The 19150-nt window shown below is 39.0% G+C and overlaps 2 protein-coding genes and 2 long non-coding RNA genes across 5 annotated transcripts; 2 read left to right on the top strand and 2 right to left on the bottom strand.

Annotated features, from left to right (window-relative positions):
- Positions 1-1578: 1578 nt before the first annotated feature.
- LOC113693641 (uncharacterized) lies at positions 1579-10343 on the bottom strand. 2 transcript variants are annotated; one of them, XR_003449114.2, is made up of 2 exons: positions 5505-10343; positions 1579-5403 (listed from the first exon to the last, which is right to left on the bottom strand). It is a non-coding gene; the product is annotated as an uncharacterized lncRNA (long non-coding RNA). The 2 variants fall into 2 exon arrangements; XR_003449115.2 differs by having other exon boundaries at positions 6925-10343.
- A 2583-nt stretch (positions 10344-12926) lies between these two features.
- On the bottom strand, positions 12927-14006 carry LOC140008497 (uncharacterized). The gene is made up of 2 exons (XR_011815880.1): positions 13882-14006; positions 12927-13754 (listed from the first exon to the last, which is right to left on the bottom strand). It is a non-coding gene; the product is annotated as an uncharacterized lncRNA (long non-coding RNA).
- Positions 13103-14803, top strand: LOC113694206 (11-beta-hydroxysteroid dehydrogenase 1A-like). The gene is made up of 6 exons (XM_027213068.2): positions 13103-13273; positions 13402-13594; positions 13677-13762; positions 13846-13977; positions 14077-14241; positions 14383-14803. Exons 1-6 carry the CDS (start codon positions 13103-13105, stop codon positions 14626-14628), a joined length of 993 nt encoding a protein of 330 aa, XP_027068869.1. The 3' UTR covers positions 14629-14803.
- An 860-nt stretch (positions 14804-15663) lies between these two features.
- LOC113692987 (11-beta-hydroxysteroid dehydrogenase 1A-like) lies at positions 15664-18314 on the top strand. The gene is made up of 7 exons (XM_072053469.1): positions 15664-15697; positions 15904-16100; positions 16557-16679; positions 17479-17610; positions 17693-17836; positions 17962-18155; positions 18284-18314. Exons 1-7 carry the CDS (start codon positions 15664-15666, stop codon positions 18312-18314), a joined length of 855 nt encoding a protein of 284 aa, XP_071909570.1.
- Positions 18315-19150: the final 836 nt, after the last annotated feature.

Here is a 19150-nt window from a genome sequence, read left to right as displayed (position 1 = left end):
TGAACCGCCATGGCTGCAAAACCGGTTGCATTATCAAGGAAATCCCATCTCTGAGTTTCCCAGTTTTGCCATCCTGGTTGCCCAGCCAAGATACGGCCCACTTCGTCCCACCGCCCCGAGTTCTTTTGCTCAGAGAAATCATCATCACAGCCTCTAATTCAACCCTTTTTTTGTTACTAATATCTTTCTTCTACTTCTTCTGTGGTTGGGAAAAAAAAACAAGGAGTCATAATTGCAATCAACAAGAACCAAACAGAAACAACGTCAAGAATGAAGCAGATAATCATTTGACGAAAGAACAGCCAGCAGTCAAAAGTATTATCCTCCATGGAAACAATGGTAGTATAATATTTGCTAAGCTTCAGAAACCAGCAAAATCCAAGGGCTGTTGGTTATCATTTTGGATGATGAAAAGAAAATCACAGGCTTAGCAGGGAGGGGCAACCACCCTTAAGAAAATCCCATCTCCCTGTAGAGCCTCATTGTCTTTTCTCCGAGCTAAAAAGATAATTGCCACTGCTGCTTGTGATTCTAGCCTTCCTTTTATGCAATTTCCTTCTACTTTTTAACCCCACTTCGATCAGTTTTTACACCTTGGTCACACGGGTGAAAGTTAAAAAAGGAGTTTGACTGTTCTTGGTACTACACATCTTCTGTTTCTGTCTTTTTTTTAAAGAGGCTTCAGTTTACTAGTAGTGACCGTCCTCCATTTTAGTCCTACAATAATTAATCTAACTGTAGAACAATAATGATGACTTGCTTTAACTCCGGGGATTAAGGACACTTAGGCTGAGAGTGGTTGAGGATTTGGCTTCGATCAAAACAAGCATACACAAATCAAAGCAAGTCAGGAGACTCTTTGCCAAAAACACCTTTTCTGTAGTCTAGCATTTCACCCTCCTTGTGACATTTAAAAAAAAAAAAAAAAATCTTCTGCAACATTTATACTTGACAGTTTTACATTATTTAGTGTCAGTAACGTTAGCAAAAGGCCAAAGTTCTAATTCCATTCTTGAAAAAGCTGTTGATTAGCTCGTGAAAGTGAAGCCAAATGTTTCGTTGTCTTAATTGTATCATGCAAAATTGAGCGGATGTTGATTCAACGCAATTGGACCTGATAGTTTATTCCAATCGGGCTTTTTATCCTCATATTCATTCAATCACATGATGTGGAGAGTACGATAAGCATTGCAAATAGGGTACAAGAATCGTCCATTTCTTCCAGAACGGAAGGTAATAATTAACCCCGAAAAACCCTTCTCTTTTAACGGGTTGCATCTCCATGATCAGCCAAAGAGAAAAGGGCAGAAGTTCGCGAATTTTGCAGAGCAGAATGATCTTGGGCTTGCAGCTCACCAGTCACACTGGCTAATTATAATTGTTCAAAATCGAGTTTCAATACTTTCCTTTACCATCTAAGGTTTGACGTGCAGCCATATTGCTGCAGTAGAAAACGTTTGGATAGATTGATCTTTGAACATAGAAACATCCTCGATCTTTGACGTGCGGTGTTGCTACATGGCGTAAAACAAAACGTTCGGATAGATATTTTTCAGTGCAGTAGAAAATTGAAAGACATTATATACAGAATATATTTTGATTTGCTTCCGAAATCCATAAAGAGACTAATCTGCCTTAGATTTATGAAAATCATAAAAGGCCACTAAAAGTTTTCATTCCGTATACAATTCTGACAAAGCTCCGACCTGACAAAAACATCCTTAAAGAAGTGGCTCAAGACATGCAAGAGCTATCTGTTTATAATAATGCCTTCTGGCCTGACAAAAGCAAAGCAAAGCATTCACAAAGCTCTTTGCTGATTTCCAAAAGATTTTATTGTATAGCACAACTTGAACCTTCCACTGACAAAAATCTTGATGAGCAAATACTGCCCGTTTAGGGTAATTGCCCACAGAAGTTGCAAAAGAGTTCAGAAGACCAACAGAATAAAACTCGAACACCTCGTACAACTGCTTCAAATCATACCTCACCAGAACTTGGATGGTGATCTCTTTCAGTGTTGTTGCACCTCATATATAAGCTTCCTAGCGTGAGAATACCACTGGTGCAGGATAATTGCACAAAGAAGTTGCCGCCAAAGAGTTTAGGGAAACCAACAGAACGAAATTCAGCCACCTCGTAAAACTACTTTCAACCACACCTCAAGGCATAGCAATCTCTTTCCCTGTTGTTGCAACTCTTCCACCATTGAAGAAGAGGGGACGCAATTGATTGGTTATAGTAGCGAGGTCGCGAAATCACCATGGCTGAAAACATCCAGTTGCAACTAAAAAGGGAACATAAAAAGCATTTCATAACAACCCGAATTTGCTGTCTAGGTTGCCCTGCCAAGTTCCAAGCTGGATTGTACCATCCACAAGCGATTCAGTTCATCTCACAATATATCATACCAGTGTTTCATTTTTTATCAAACCGTTTGCGTTTAAATCACCATAATCACAATCATCATCCTCACCATATATATATATATATATATATATATATCATTGAACCATCAAAGGCAAACTTTTGAAACTGACCAGAGAATAAGGCTCAGATCTAAATGGACCTGGCATTGGTGTTGTGACACTGCCATGGCTGCATATTACCAGTTGCAGCCAAAAAGGGGGTGTGAAAGCATTCATCACGACCCAAATGTGCCATCTAGTTGCCTCGCCAAGATATGGGACAGCTTATAAACATCAATGCCTGATCCACTAGCTCTCAAGAAACATCATCACAGCCTTCCCTTTTCTTTGAACCAATTGCAACGATATCAACCTGATCATCATCATCACCACCACCACCACTATCATCATCATAAAGGACACTAAAACAACAGAAGAAAGGTTTTCATACAGAGATACTCCCTGCTTTAAAGCTTTCCAACTTCAAGTGCCCGGTAGGGTCCAAGGGTTTTAAAATCAGATTCTAGAAAGAATCGTTCTTGAGTTCATAGAATTGGACCTAAGGATCTCAATCCTATGAAAACGTAATTAAGTTATTAATTCAATTTAGGCTAATGGTTAATGAAGAATTATATGATCAATTCAAAAAGGTCAAAGTCCTTTGACCTGAGCTTATAATTTTCAACTCACAATGTAGCTTTGTCATAAGTTTATCGACTACCTAATGCATCAGTTTACCTTTTGGCATTGGCTAATTAAAAAGATGGATCAACTACTTTGATGGTTAGGATGGTAATCCATCATTACATCATGAAATGTAAAAGCATTTATCCAAGACATGCATGTGCACAGCTTATTATAGAAAAGAATAGTGAACCTATCTACAACCTGGATAGGTCTTGTAGACTAGTCGAGTTTGTTTGGATAGGAGTTTATTTGGATGATTTATTGAAATAATTACTGCAGCACTTTTTATGATGTAATGTATGTGAGACAAAAAGATGATTGGGAAGATAAAAAGGTGATCAGAATTTGTAAAACAAATTATTTTATTTCAAATTTTCTCAATCCAAAAGTAGGATCCTGAGATCCGGACTGGGATTCTAACAACTGTAGTCTGAACAAAACAAGGCTGTTTAAGGGCTGTTCTAGAACAACGAAATCATAGGCCAAACAGAGAGGAGCAAGCACCCTTAAGAAATTCCATATCTCTGCAGGCTCATTCTTCTGAGAGCTGAAATTTCAACGATGGCAAAGCTAAAGATGAGAGATTTACCCTCATCTAATCAAGAACTTAGATAAAAACAGCTCAAAACCATTAATTACCGCCATTGCAGCAAAGACCTGCGTTTCTAAACTTGGACTGGGGAGGCGACTCAGCTAAGCTAAGAATCTACAATCAAAGAACCCGTACCATCACATCCCCAATGGTTTCTCTTCGCGGAACAGGATCCATTCCTCAAAGTCCGTAAAGGCAGTGGTTTTTTCTTCCATCTTTAACAGGTGGTGAAGGGTAAAATCATTGGCATTCAGAGAGGGGCAACGTCCCACATTTACATACTCTTTTTTTTTTAAAAAAAAAAAAAAAAACAGGGAATCCAAGAAAGACACGAACCCTATACAATATCCAAACTCAAAGCGTTTAACAAGGTCTAAAAGGCAGCAAACAAATCCAGAGGAGGCTCAGATATTACCAATTTCAAGGTCAGGCAAAAGACTTTGACACCGCCATGGCTGCAGCACCGGTTGCATGTCAGGGTTGGTACCAACAATTCTGCCATCCGGGGTTGCCCCGCCAAGATACGGGTCAATTTTGCTCAATTGCCTGACCCAACTGGGCTCTGCGAATAAATAAAATCATCACAGCCTCTTTTCATGGTAAATACAGGACAGCCATTTAGCATGATCCACAGCAGGAGGAGGTAGTAAGCGTTCAGCATGAGGGGGGTGCAAAGTGAAATTGTCAGAAACCTCAATGGAAGTACAAGAATTATTTCTGCAGTCTGCTAAATCAAAGGGCTGTTGGTTTGCTTGCGTTTGAAATCATGGGCTTAAAACAGAGAGGGGGCAACCACCCTTTACAGAAATCCCACTCTCTCCCTGTTTGCCTCATTTGAGCCGATAATTTTCAAGAAGGACGCACTAATGAAGAAGCATTTGAGAGCTTTAACCCAGAAATTATTTTTTCAGGTTTAATTGTAAGATACACCCTCAACTTTCTTCAGGTTGCAAAGCGCCCCTTAAACTATCATTTTCCGTAGTTTACACTCCCTATCCATCTATCGTTTTTTTTTTTTTTTTTTTTTTTTTTTAAAAACACGATGTACTCCAAGTGCAGTTTTTGCTACTACGTTATAGTGCTTGCAAAATTAACGGAATTGTGTTTTCATCTAGGTGTTAACAACAGTTTAAATTTGAAGCAATGGTTTTTCTAGAGTGAAGAGGAATATGAAAGCTGGAATTTTCAGCATATACCACTCGATAATTCCCTCTTTTTTAATATATATATCTTATTGAAAAATATATGAAATTGTGGTGATAAAGGGCGCTCAAGTTCCATCCTTGACATAAAGAAAAAGAACCAGCGATTGGATTTGTAGCAGCTGAACACTGGAAACTAAATATATTGTTAGGATCACTGACTTTTTTTTAGTAAGCTATCAACTCAGTCTAAAAGCTTATTGTCCTTTAAACCTAAATCCGTAGAACCATGCTGCAGAGAATTGAGGCATAATTTCCATTTTTCAGAGTTTAAATGTTCAACCATTTCATACCGTCCCCTTCTCTCGACCCACAACCTAACAGAGAGTTTTGCCCCCAAAGAAAACTATCAAAATCATCTCTCTCTCCTTTATTTTTCCTAGTATCAAGTGAAGAAAAACACAACCACCAGCAAGCCCTTAAGGCTTTGGTGAGATGGGAGGCAAGGGTTCAAAATGCCACTCTTGTGGCTCTGCTTCAAAATGCCACTCGTCTGGTCCGATGGACCTCCTCCCTAATTAGAATTAGAGCAGGAGTAAGGATGACAATTGACAAAAAAAAAAAACACATTATTAAAATTACCAAGACAAAACATGGTGAGACACGGTTATAAACCTTGAGCGAAAAGTTTGCAAAGTGTTTATGGAAAATGCTCGTGCACGACCAATTAAGGGGGAAAAAAAAATCTGATCTTTCCCACTCGTTCAGTAGCCAGCCAATTCCTGCACAAGTCCTACTTCTTTGACCCCCAGTGGAGCAGAGTTATGAGGATAGAAGTGCACGGTAAAGGCGGTCATCCTAGGTTCGAGAATCTTGAGCAGTGTACCAACACGGAAGTTGCAAAAAAGAGAAGATTCGAACCTCCAACAGGCAGCCTTTAATCCTCTTTAGCAGATAAAATTACATAACAGCTAATACAGAAGTGCAAGGGAGGGGGGTTTGGGGGGCTGGGAGGTTGGGGTTAGATAGGTATGAGAGAGAGCAACCTGAAACTTAACATAGAGTGGTAGCTGCTGATGCTATAGATGGAAAGGGAATTACTACTTTCACAAGCTCCTTTTACAGAATTACCATATGTGCATGCATATTATATCCTCATACAGAGAAGACATCACCATTTTCTGAGCTTTTAGGCTCTGAACAAGACGTAAAGATCCCGCCTAAAACTTTGATTTCAGGCATTAGATAAAAGGAAATACCGTCTGGGGTAGATAGAGAACTTATCACGTACCACCAAAATAATACAAAATAGTATCAAAACATGGCAGCTCCCACTGCCAACCAAGAACTAGCAAAATCATTGAGAGAAGAAAATCTTAAAAAACTTTGTGTTGACATGTTAGATCAAACACAATGGCATTAATTGAAATCACTCCCAAAAGTTTTTCACAGCTACTGATTAGTAAAATAAAACAGCACTAATGTTCCATATAGATGTTTTTCTGGTAAATATAAAAAGATGATTCCAATTTACATTGGTAAAAATTGTTCTCTTTTTACCAATCAAACTCATCAGTCATCAAACCAGAGAATTGAACTCAAAACCTCTAATGAAATTAAGTATCCAAACACAGCCAGCAATATACAAGTAGAGCAGAATACGCATGCATATCAAGACAAGACACTACACGGACAATGTATTTGACCAGGCATTGACGCTGTGAGACAAGCATGGCAGCAAATCACAAGTTGCATGTCATAAAGGGCGTATAAAAAGCAATTCATCACGACCCAAAAAGCCATCCAGGTTGCGCTGCCAAGAAACGGGTTCCATACATCCATAAATCCTGAATTACTTGTTCTCACAAAATATCATCACAGCCTTTTATTTTTTCAAAAACAAAATGCCAAAAATCATCGTCAACATATTAATATCCTCACCAGAGAAAACAACAAATATACCAAAAAAAAAAAAAATCTTATACAGACACTTTCCAATTCCCATTACTCGTTAAGGAACCAAATAAGGATTCTAAAGGCCTATGGGATTTGACAAGAAAGAAATCACAGGTGTAAACAGATAGGGAAAACCAACCTTCAAAAAAAAATCCCATCTCTTTGATGCCTCATTCTTCATAGAGCTGAAATTTCAACGAATCCATAATAGCAGGCAGTACTAGCAAGCCAAAAATAAGCAACAGTAAAGAAAGTTGGCTCAGATCTATTCTTTTGATCAGAGGAAGGAGGACACCGCAATGGCTGCAAAAACCTAATTACATGCAAGTGAGAAAGAACCCATTTTCGAATCCTTCTCATCTCACACATGATTCAGGTTGCCCTGCCAAGACATCGGTCAGCTTTACCTTGATGTCACAGATAAAGAAAACATCATCATCATAGCCAATTATTTGAACAGGAGAAGACGCACTGTTGCTTTATAAGGCATCCCCTTATTTTCTAACAGGGCTGTTAGTTCCGTCCATCTTTAACTGATGGTGAATAATGAAATTGTTGGCATCCAGATGGGCCACCTCCTTAACAAATTCCCATCCTCTGCTGCCTCATTCTTCTTTATCCTGAAGACCATTGATATCCATCTTGAGGCTTGTTTTTATTGCTGGCATATATTAAGAAAGGCCTAGTTTGGTGTTGTTTAGGAGAGGAGAAAAATAAGGAGTAGAGGGAGAATTGGGGTAAGTTTTTCTTGCTTCAACAATCAGTAAATGCATAATCCTACAATAACGGTTGCATTTGAGAGAGGGAAGAGAATGAACCTCATCCCCCCACCCCAATTCTGCCATCCAGGTTGCCAAAAATATATAGGGGCCACTGGTCAGCACCTCAATGCCTGACCACACTGGCTTCGGAAACATTTCACCACAGCTTATTTTGAAGTGGAAGGATACTGTAAAAAATTGAAATGATACAGAGAAAGGATTAGCTTGATCCTGCTACAACAAGGGCTGTTGGTTTATTTGGGTGAGGAAATCATTGGCTAAAATAGAGAGTGGGCAACCACCCTTACAAAAATCCCAATCCCTCTCTGTTGCCTCATTCATTTTTTGAGCAGAAAATTTGAGAGGAAGGCTGATACTTTCAGACTTCGCAGCAAATAAGCAGCTCTAGAAGCAATAGCTATCACCACATCTAAGAAAATCTTATATGTGATTAACATTTTCGTCCTAAATACAAAAAAACATTGAAGCAAATGGCTCAGATCTTTACTTTGACATCAAGGCAACATTGGAGAGGTTCAAATCAAGTTTGGGTCAAAATTCTTACTTCGTATGTATGTAGCAACCAAGTAAAAGCTAATCGCGTAACATCACAGCAGCAGCTACAATCAACCATAGGAATGCAAACTCCTTCACGTAAGATTACTTCAAAAAATTGAATGTTAGCACATGAGACGTAATTAATTAACTAAACGCACTCCACATACAAAACAAGCGTGCTTTCAAAAAGTTATCATGTTTGTCCATTGAATATTGGAAGATAATTACAAGTTACGGTGCTGAAAAAGTGAAGTATTTTTTGACAATCAGAGTCATCAATCATCAGACTTGTGAATCAAACTTCAGACGTCCTGGAATAACTATCCAACTACAGCTAGCAGTAAAACGAGAAAAGCCAAAAGATGTATAGCAGTAAATATGGCTTAAACAGGTAGACATCACAAACAAGGCTCAGATCCATACTTAACCTGGCATTGGTGCCATGACACCGCCATGGCTGCAAATCACCAGTTGCATGTTAGAAAGGGAGTTTTCGACCAAAATGCCATCTAGGTTGCCCAGCCAAGATACGGGTCAGATTCCACCGTCAATGCCTATATCACTTGCTCTCACAAGAAATATCATCACAGCCTTTCATTTTCTTTAAATAAACACTACCTTCAATGCATCATCATCATCATTGTCATTGTCATAACATATGAAACAAAAAAAGAACGCATGGGAAGTTGTGATAGAGACACTTTCCCTATATAAATGCATTCCCTTTCCAGTTCCCATTCCATACTCCCAACCAAACGAGGCTGTAAAAGGGCTGTTGGTTTTCATACGAAACAAATCACAGGCTAAACAGAGAGGACAACCACCCTTTAAAAAATCCCATCTTTCTGGTGCCTCATTCTTCAGAGAGCTAAAATTTCAAGGTTTTTGAATGCCCACAAACACTGGCAGAGCATAAACCTTAGAAGGCTCAGATGTTTAATTTTGATCAGGGAAAAAAGAAAGGAAAGACGCCGCCGTAGCTGCACAAGCCCAGTTGCATGAAAGAGAAGAAAGAACCCATCTTTAAATTCTTCTCATCTCACATGCCATCAGGGCTGCACCACCAAGATACGGGTCCACGATTTCCTCCATGCTCAAATCACAACTAAGAAAAATCATCATTGCAGCCAAGAGAATACAGAACAATGGTGACAGAAAGGGAAACGGGGCCTCACAAGTTCCATTTCAGACCAATTTACGGCAAAAATTAAAGGCATCAGAAAGAGAAAATGACACCGTCATGGCTGCAAAACCGGTTGCAATGTGACATTGTGACGTGAGGAAAACATTGACATAGAAAACAGAGAGAGACCCAACCCCAGAAAGATGGATGGATCCCCTCAAAAAGTTAAAATCATCATCACAGCCTTCAGATAAGCGGGCTTATCGAGAAAGTGAGCAAACTCAATAATAGTAGTAGCAGTAGTGCTAGGCCGTTTTGCCGATCCCATTTTTCTGAGAGCAGAAGCTCAGGGAAATTTGAGATGCTTTACCTGTCAAAGGCTTGGAGCCATGGTGCGAAGCTTATTAGACAGAGTTGGGTATTTTATTGCACTAATTTTTTCAGCTTATGAGTGAATTTTGAGTGAGTAAGATGAAGCTTCAAGGACTGCGTGCCTTACATTGCATGATTTGGGCTTTCAAGGATTTGTGAACAATCCGGATTCAACCGCTCAATGTACCCCTTTTTTTTTCTTCTGTCTAAGTGAGAGGTATCGAACCCGGGTTCAAAGACCAGAACTGAATGTTGTTGCTGAAAAGATGAAGGGCTGTTGGATTTTAGTTTACTGATGGCAAAACAGAAATCATAGGCTAAGAAGAAACAGAGAGGGGCAACCACCCTTGAAGAAATCCCAACCTCTCTGATAGCCTCATTCTTCACAGAGCTCAGATCTTAAGGCACCGTTTGGATTGAAGACAATAGCGAAGGAAGGAAAGGACTCGCAGAAGTCATCAAAACAAAAAGTTGGGAAAGAATGGAAAGTGCTTCGGTTCAGCTGTGAACTGGTCCGAAATGGAAAGTGCCAGAAATTGCGAGGCCCCATGCCATTGCTGTCCTGCACTCTGTGGCCCAGGCATCAACCCTTTGAATTGGGTTTGAGACGTGTTTTTTTTTTTTTTCGGTTTCTTAGGCGGTCTTGGAATTGGGGTGCGGTTTACCACGAGGGCAAATGGGCTTCCAAGAAGCCCGACCCAGTTTGTTGTGTAATTATCCCGTCTGAAAGTTCAATCACACTAGTAAGAAGACAATTAGCAGCCTAGCACAGAGTTACGCTAGCAAGCAAAATGTACAAGTATTTGAATAGTGAACAAATTTCATGCAGATTTACTATGTTCTATTTGATTCTTAATGAGTGTGTTTGGATTGTAAGTTATTTGAAATATTTTTACTGTAGCACTTTTTGTGATGTGATGTATGTGAGATAAAAAGGTAATTGGAAAGATAAAAAGGTGTATTGAAAATTGTAATGGTGATGTCAGCAAATATATTTGGCCAAATAATTGGCTGTCCAAACACACTCATTAAATGATAGTGCAGCATAAGCCAAAGCTGTGAGTTTGGATGTAATTAATTAATTCAACTGAATCCCAGACAAGGGAAACGACACATTTTCTTGTCAACTTATTTTTCATTTTTACCCTCCTCCTTTGTCTCTTTTCACAGTCCAGCAACACTTTATATAATTCTATATATTTCCCAGAACTGAGCATGGGTGAAAATGGTTGAGGTTATACCATATTTTCAAACAGCTTAATAAAGTGGAGCCAAAATATTACTGCTTGACAAGAATCCACTTTGCCCCCGCCGATCGACTGGTTTCCGTAGTCCTCTTTTGGGGCAGGTCATTGGATCGATCCTTGGAAGAGCTAACGCGCTGTGAACCTTGGGACAGGACTCTCACAGTCGCAAGAAATTAGTTGGGCCCAATGGTTCCGGGGCAGATCATTGGATCAACCCTCGGGAGAGCTAACGCGCTGTGAACCTTGGGGCGGAGCTCTCACAGCTGCAAGGGATTAGTCGGCCCGATGATTCCGGACACCCCATGTCTGACAAAAAAAAGAAAAAGAAAAAAAAGAGACAAGAATCCACTTTGACCTGATACATCATTCAACGCCAAATCCAGAGACAGAAGCAACATCGACATTAACGAGTACAAGCATTTGGTAATAAATCTTCCTTGTTCAAATATGCTTGTGGAGCTGCATGACAATAATGATGCTAAAAAACAGGAAAAAAAAGGATAAATAGTAACTTCAATGGTACCGAATGCTAAAGCGTAAACCATCTTACTTTTAGAATTACCTAACCAGAACTAACGAATTCATGCAGAGTAAACTGCAATTTTGCATTAATTTAACTTCATTCCTCAGTGTACCCAACCCAAAAAAAAAAAAAAGAGCCCAATTTCTTGAAAGTAACCAAAGCACTTGCTTTTGTTTTCAGAAAAAAATGACGCCATCAAGGGGGAAAAATGATCAAGGTTCAGGCTCAGATGTATCTAATGAGGTCAGGCAAAGAGAGAGTGACACCGCCATGGCTGCAACACCGGTTGCAATGCGATGGATCATCTTCTCCACCTCCACATCATATATGCCATCCGGGTCGCCCAGCCAAGATACGGGTCGGATTTGCCTCCAGCCACTGACACATTTGCTCTGAAAGTTAAAGAATCATCACAGCCTTCAGACAAGCAGGCTTCTCGAGAAGATGAGCAGAATCAATACTAGACTACTAGTAGTAGTAATGCTGCTATTTATGAAAGGTCTGGGTACCAAAACTTTAAGGGGGGTTTCTGTGATTAATCATAAGCAGAAAACTGCATCTGAAGGGCTGTTGGTTTCAGATGGTCGATGATGAAAAAAAGAAATCATAGGCTAAAAATCAGAGAGGGGCAACCACCCTTGAAGAAATCCCCAGTCTCTCTGACAGCCTCATTCTTCACAGAGCTGAAATCTTAAGGCACCGTTTGGATCGAAGCAAAAGGAAAGCTGGAAAGGAAAGGACTCGTAGAGGCCCCATCTCCCTCTCAACTTGATCCCCTCAGGATAGGCATACAATCCAGAAAGAGAGAAAAAGAATGAAGGCAATAAGTTGGGCAGACCGAGCCATTTGCCAAGAAGGAATCCCACTCAATTCTGTATGGCCTCGAAGGCTCGAACTGGTTGGAAATGGAAAGTGTTGCAAATTGCGAGGCCCCTTCCCTTCTGTTCTGGGCCTCTGTAGCCGTCTGCGCTCAGACCGTTTATTTTCTTTGACTGAGGTTTCTACAATTGCAGGTCACCTCCCCGGTGTTTAAAAAATTACACTTATCTCCTTTGATGCTTAAAAAAAAATGATGCTGGAAAAATATGATAGTCTTCACAAAATCTTTACAAATTGTAAGTGAAAATGAGTTTAAAAGAGAAAGATGAAAATTTTCTTGATAATATTTCTTTATTCTAAAATTCTAATGTAGTACATTATACTTCATTCCCAATTTTCCTGACCACATTTATCAATCAATTTACAAAAAAGTAGACTAACTAATTGAGGAGGCAATTGTTAAAATAAGCATTTTCAAAACATACTTAATCGAAAAAAAGTTCAAAATACCAAAAAAGAATACTTTCAAAACATGACTTGTACTATTTTCTAGCCAAAAAAAAAAAAAAAAAAACTTGAAATGTTCACCTAACAGATAATGAGGCGCATAGTTTGTTTATCACACTATGCTCATATTTAATGTGCATCTTTTTTTAATAAATATTTATTAATAAGAGTAATAAATACAGCACTAAAATTAGTATTAATTGAGGGATACATGAAGAAAGTACTATTACGTAAAAATAATTGCATTGACTACACTAACTTACCCTTCTTAATCTGGGTCGAGATGGAAATGGCCTATTTTTACGTGACTGAATGCGTATTTAACTAGACAACATCTGCACGCCTAACCAACTCTTTAGAAAATAAATTACATTCTTAATCAGATAGGCCACAGCAGCTGGTCAACTATGGCTCTCTCACGAACGATTCGTATGATCGTCATCCAGACCATTCTCTGGATCCTGTTACCATTCTTCAGCATCTACAAGTTCCTGATGTTTTTCTACAGATACTTTTCAACCGAAGACATCAAGGGAAAAGTAGTTCTAATCACAGGTGCATCATCAGGAATTGGAGAGGTACGTTCGAATCCACGATTTTGTTCTCACGGTTCCATTTCAGTCGCTCTTGATCATTTGTGATTACCATTTACTATCCCATCAAGTTCTAGAAGAATGATCAATGATGAATATTCATATGGATGCAGCACTTGACATATGAATATGCAAAAAGAGGAGCTTGTCTAGTTATTGTTGCCAGGAGGGAGAATCTCCTCAAGGAGGTGGCAGAAAATGCCCGGAAACTTGGCTCGCCGGACGTTGTCCCCATATGTGCAGATGTACTCAAGGTCGATGACTGCAAGAGATTTGTTGAGGAAACAGTTGACCATTTTGGCAGATGTAACTATTTCCATCACCAACTTTTGCAAGAAGCGTATAGAGTTTTACAAAAGAGCCTAATCACTAATCAGTTTATTTGCAGTGGATCATGTTGTCAATAATGCAGGAATTGTCTCCATGTGCTTAATTGAAGATGCAGCTGACATTACAAACCTCCAACCTGTTACGGTAATTAACCATCATGAGTTGACTGTTTAGAGAATGTAGGAATCAATCTATTAAACCAAGTTCCATGTACTTCGAATTTTCAGGATGTGAACTTCTGGGGATCTGTTTATCCGACTTACTTTGCAATTCCTCACCTGAAAAGGTCCAAGGGATCCATCTTGGTTAATGCATCATCAGCTGCAGTTTTGAGCCCACCAGGATTGAGCATCTATTCTGTAAGATACTTTGCATGAGCTTATTCTGTTCGGGACGTATTTGGCTTTCTTTTCAGGTAAACTGTTCGAAAATGTCGTAGTATATAATTGGTTTTTCAGGCAAGTAAAGCGGCTTTGGTCAGCTTCTACGAGACGATGAGAGTTGAACTGGCTTCTGAAATCTCAATAACAATTGCAACTCTTGGTCCTGTAGAGTCAGAGATTACCAAAGGGAAACACATGACCAAGCATGGAACTACAGAATTTGACTCAGAGTTGGTAAATGTGAGACATCTGATCATATAGTTTATAAAAAGTTTGAAAGTTCTCTTGGGTAATTAGGTACTTCAACAATATAATCAAAAAGAGAAGTTCATCTAAAATGAGCAATTCATTGAATATTGTGGTGATTATGTTTTTGTGCAGGTTTTTATAGATGCTGATCGGCTGCCAGCCATGAGCTCCCCTGATTGTGCAAAAGCAATAGTGGACTCGGTATGCCGGAAAGAAAGATATGTGACAGTACCCAAATGGTGCAAGGTCCTATTCCTGCTGAAGATATTATGTCCTGAACTAATTGAATGGGCTAGCTACCAACACTGCTTGAAGATAAAATCCTGGGGAGCAAAGGCTACTCCAGTGCCTCCTCGTTCACAAAGTAAATCAGACTAGCTGCATCTTTTGGCTGTAGCGTGCAAACTCTAGATAATCTTTTTCCTAATGAAGTCATCATCCCAGCACAAGCCATGAAAAGCCGGTGATCATTGTCGTTGGAGTCGGCAATTGGTTCTATTTTTGTGTGACGAAACATGCAAATTAAGTATCTGTTTTGGGACATTGTTTTTCATGGAGAAGCAAAAATTCTTGGTTATATTCATCAGCGTAACAGCTTATATTAGATCATATAGAGAGAACAGAGGTGGAAGATTCATAAAACGAAAGCTGACATCTTTAAACAGTTCACAGACACCAACCATCCCGTTGTTCAAATCAGGTCATCATGTTTCATTCTAAAACTACAATTTGATAAAAATGGTCTCAAGTTAGATGATTTACTTTGTTTGGATTCTTCATTTGGGAATTGAATTTCAATTATATAGACGCCAAGAAGGAGAAGACTTGGGTGAGCGTGAGGTGCAGTGGCTGCTAGTCTTTTTGCCAAACATATGAACTCAAATGCTGGACAGAAGTCAGGAGACAAAACAAGCAATATGACCAACTGAATTATCACAAGAACAGCATGATGTAAATCAAGGGAATGGTACACTTTCGAAACATTCCAGAAGGGAATTCCAAAAATTAGATTCAAGGCCGAAGTAGTAGTAATATTTTGCAGTGGTATCCAATTGCTCATCAGCACCTGATTTTCCAAGAATACTCTTACAATGGAACAAAACTTTGATATTACCATCTTGACTTGACAAGGACATGTTGAATAGTGGACCGTTATGGCAAGTGTAAACATTCCTTGTTACCAGTTACTACCACCACGGCACCACCTAGCCAGTAAAAGCTGAGACCTCTAACTCCACACTAACCTGACACAAATATATGCAAAGCCTAAGGGAGAGGCGAAACAACCTAAAAGTGCAAATTCAACCAATAACAAAAACCAACATTTTATACGGCATTTTCCTACACTGGTGCCGGACACTTTTGAAGTTTTAAGGGCTCAGATATGTCTAAATTAGGTCAGGGAAAGAGAAAATGACGCCGCCATGGCTGCAACACCGGTTGCAACGTGATGTGAGGAAAACATTGAAAGTTTAAACAGACAGAGGACCCAACCCCAGAAAGAGGGATGGATCCACTCAAACCCCTCCTCTCCCCCTCTCCCTCACATTTGCCATCCGGGTTGCCCAGCCAAGATACGGGTTGGATTTGCCTCAAACACACTTACCCATTTGCTCTACAAGTTAAATCATCATAGCCCTCTTGTTGCCTTAGAAGCAGATGAAGAAGAAGAAGAAGAAGAAGAAGTACAAGGGTCAGTCATGTCAAGAAGAAGCAAGACGTTAGAGATCGTTAAGGCTCCGTTTGTTTCGCAGGAAAGTCACATGGGAGTATTAAAGTCATTAGCTGAGAAAAGAACTGTTCCACGAAGAAGGGCTGTTGGTTTTCAAAAGACCGAGAAGAAATCACAGGCAAAGAAACAGAGATGGGCAACCACCCTCACAGAAATCCCAATCCCTCTGTTCCCCTCATTTTCTTAGAGAGCTGAAAATGTCAAAGCATCGTTTGGACGAGGGGTTAGATATATAATACTCCATAAGGATACTCTTCCCTGTCAAACCCCATTCTTGATTGTTGGATTGATCAAGGGCTCAAAGCCTGAGCCCTTTTACTCTTTCTCTTATCAGGAGTTCGAGGCAAACCTAAATTTGGGCCTCCCAGAACCCAAATCCAGTTGGTGGGATATCATATAATATTTTATATAATGTCCAAAAAGACTATACATAATTTAATCTCTAACATAATACTAATTAATAAGCATATGGTAATAAGCTAGATAGAGTGATTGGCATGAATAGAGAGTAGTATTTCCGGTACTACTATTATATTCTGGTTTTTGTTTGTAATGTCTTCCTTTTTACGTGTAGAAGTATGGAAAAAGCCTAATCAATCTCTGTTTAGCTGTGGATCATCTGGTCAATAATGCAGGAATTGGTTCCATATGCCTGATTGAAGATGCTACTGATATTACGAAATTTGAGCCAGTGATGGTAATTATCATGATTCCGGTATATATTATCCAGATATACCCAAAACAGATTTTGACATTATTCAAATGGTACAGGATGTGAAAAAAACTTTTGGGGATCAGTTTATCCGACTTACTTTGCTATGCCTTACCTGAAAGGTAAGGACAAAGGGGTCAATTTTTTGCAAATGCATCAGCTAGTCCAATTATGAATACACCAGGATTCAGTATCTACTCCGTGAGAAACCTTGCGTTTTACCCCTCTGTGTGGTTGACGGACTATTACACGAGACAGGATTTATCTGATACACACTCTCGAGTAGCAGATGCGGTTCCCTTGTCAACCAAAAAATAAAAAACTCCATGTTAATGCCTGATAAAGATGTTGCCACATCTTGCTAATAGAAGTTTTATTATCATAGTACCCCTCTAGCTAAAACAGTTCAGTAGCCTTCAAATTAGGTAGTGCATCCTTTCGTCCCATCTCCTTCATTCAATTAGGCTAGAGTTCGATAGATTCCTACACTAGGACTCAGTAATAACTCCGTCTGGTTTTCAGTAGATGATAATGGCTAATGTGCTGAAAATTTCACCTGGTTTTGAGTCTTTCAACGTCTACCTTTTATGATACAAATACGAGTAGAACTCCAATCAGTCTTTGTAGGAGATCATCTCGTCAACAATGCAGGATTTGCTTCTATGTGCCTGATTGAAAATGCTATTGAAATACAGAATTTGAGCCAGTTATGGTAATTTCATGATTCTGGTATATATGCCCGCATAAACGTACAACCAAGTTTGACATTATTCAAATGGTACAGGATGTGAACTTTTGGGGATCAGTCTGTCCGATTTACTTTGCAATGCCTTCCCTGAAAAGAACGAAGGGGTCAATTTTTGTGAATGCATCAGCTAGTTCACATTTGAATCCACCAGGAATTAGCATCTATGCTGTTAGAAACATAAATGCACTCAATGCCTGCTAACACTTTCGCTGCCAGTAAATACTTTTAAACTGCACTAATGATTTTTCAGGCAAGTAAAGCGGCATTGCTCAGCATCTACGAGACAATGAGAGCTGAACTGGCTCCAGAAATCTCGATAACTACTGCAACTCTTGGTGTTATAGAGCCAGAGATGTCCAAAGGGAAGTACCTCAACAGAGAAGGAATCACTCAAGTAAACTCAGATTCGGCAAATGTAAGATACCTGGACCTAATAAAGATGTCAAATTTCTTTTATTAAGCACAAGAATGCAATCTTAAATGACATCAAATGTAAATGGTGGTTGTGGATGTTTGCAGACTTTTATTAATCAGCTGCCAGTCATGAGTGCTAGTGCTAGTGCTTGTGCAAAATCAATTGTGGATGCAATATGCAGGAAAGAAAGATATGTGACAGAACCAAAATGGTGGCGAGTTTTCTTCCTCTTGAAAACCTTCTGTCCTGAACTAATTGAGTTCGCTAACCACACGTACAGCTTGCAAATGAAAGCCTGGTTAGCTAAAAATTCTTCCTTGCCACCATCAGAACATAAAACAGACAAGCTGCAGAATAAAAAAAAATGGACAAGCTGCAACATCTGGCTGTAGTCTACAAACACTAAATTTCTGATGGTACTTTAAGGTCATTTCCATCTCAGAAAGGTGAAGAATGAGTCGTGTTCTGAAACTCTAACCTCTAACACTACCAAGCTCCAAATTAGCACGTCATAATACCAGAGATTCTAGATGGTATTCACCTAATATTGAATAATTGACTCTGTGTATAAGACACATCAATTCTCTTTCTTGTGAAATGTAAGTCAAAAAAAATGTTTGGCCAGCGACAAACAAAACCATTCTGATATTTGAGGTTCGTGTAATAGTGATGAGATTAAGCAAGAGACAACAAAAAAATTTAAGAGCGATGAGATTAAGCAAGAGACAAAAAAAAAATATGGAACTGTGTGATGACACAAAACCTATTGTATGGCTTAGAACTTAGAGGTGAAAATTCTAAAGAGAAAAATACCATTAGTACTTCAGTATGGGTCATTACCCTATCTTGAAACTGGCAAGTTTTTAAATATGATGTATATGTTTACATGTTGCATTGGTGCTTCAAGATTGATTGTTTTAGGCACCAAAGTTTCATATTCCACTCATATTATTTAACCCTCCTATTTGTCTGAGCTTGAACATAAATAGCACGCATCTCTAAGCAACAATTGTGCAACTTATGCGAAATTTCTGCTACTGAAGCCATGATTCAGCTCATGACATCATAAAGATACAAAATTCAATGCAAAATATACAGTACTAAGTAAAAGATTTTTCTTTTTTTTTTTTTTTTTTTTTTTTTTTTTTTTTTTTTTTTGTTTAAAACCAACAGCAAGTATATACAGAAACCTGTACTGAAGAAATGAAAACTCTCCAAGCACAAACTTTGCACAGAGCTAATTTCCAACAATGAACTATTCACAAAAAAACTGAAATACAAAATAAAATTGGG

This window comes from Coffea arabica, chromosome 6c (genome assembly GCF_036785885.1).
Source record: "Coffea arabica cultivar ET-39 chromosome 6c, Coffea Arabica ET-39 HiFi, whole genome shotgun sequence".
Taxonomy (NCBI): domain Eukaryota; kingdom Viridiplantae; phylum Streptophyta; class Magnoliopsida; order Gentianales; family Rubiaceae; genus Coffea; species Coffea arabica.
The sequence above is the reverse complement of the archived record's forward strand: the minus strand, read 5'-3'. Positions and strand labels throughout refer to the sequence as shown.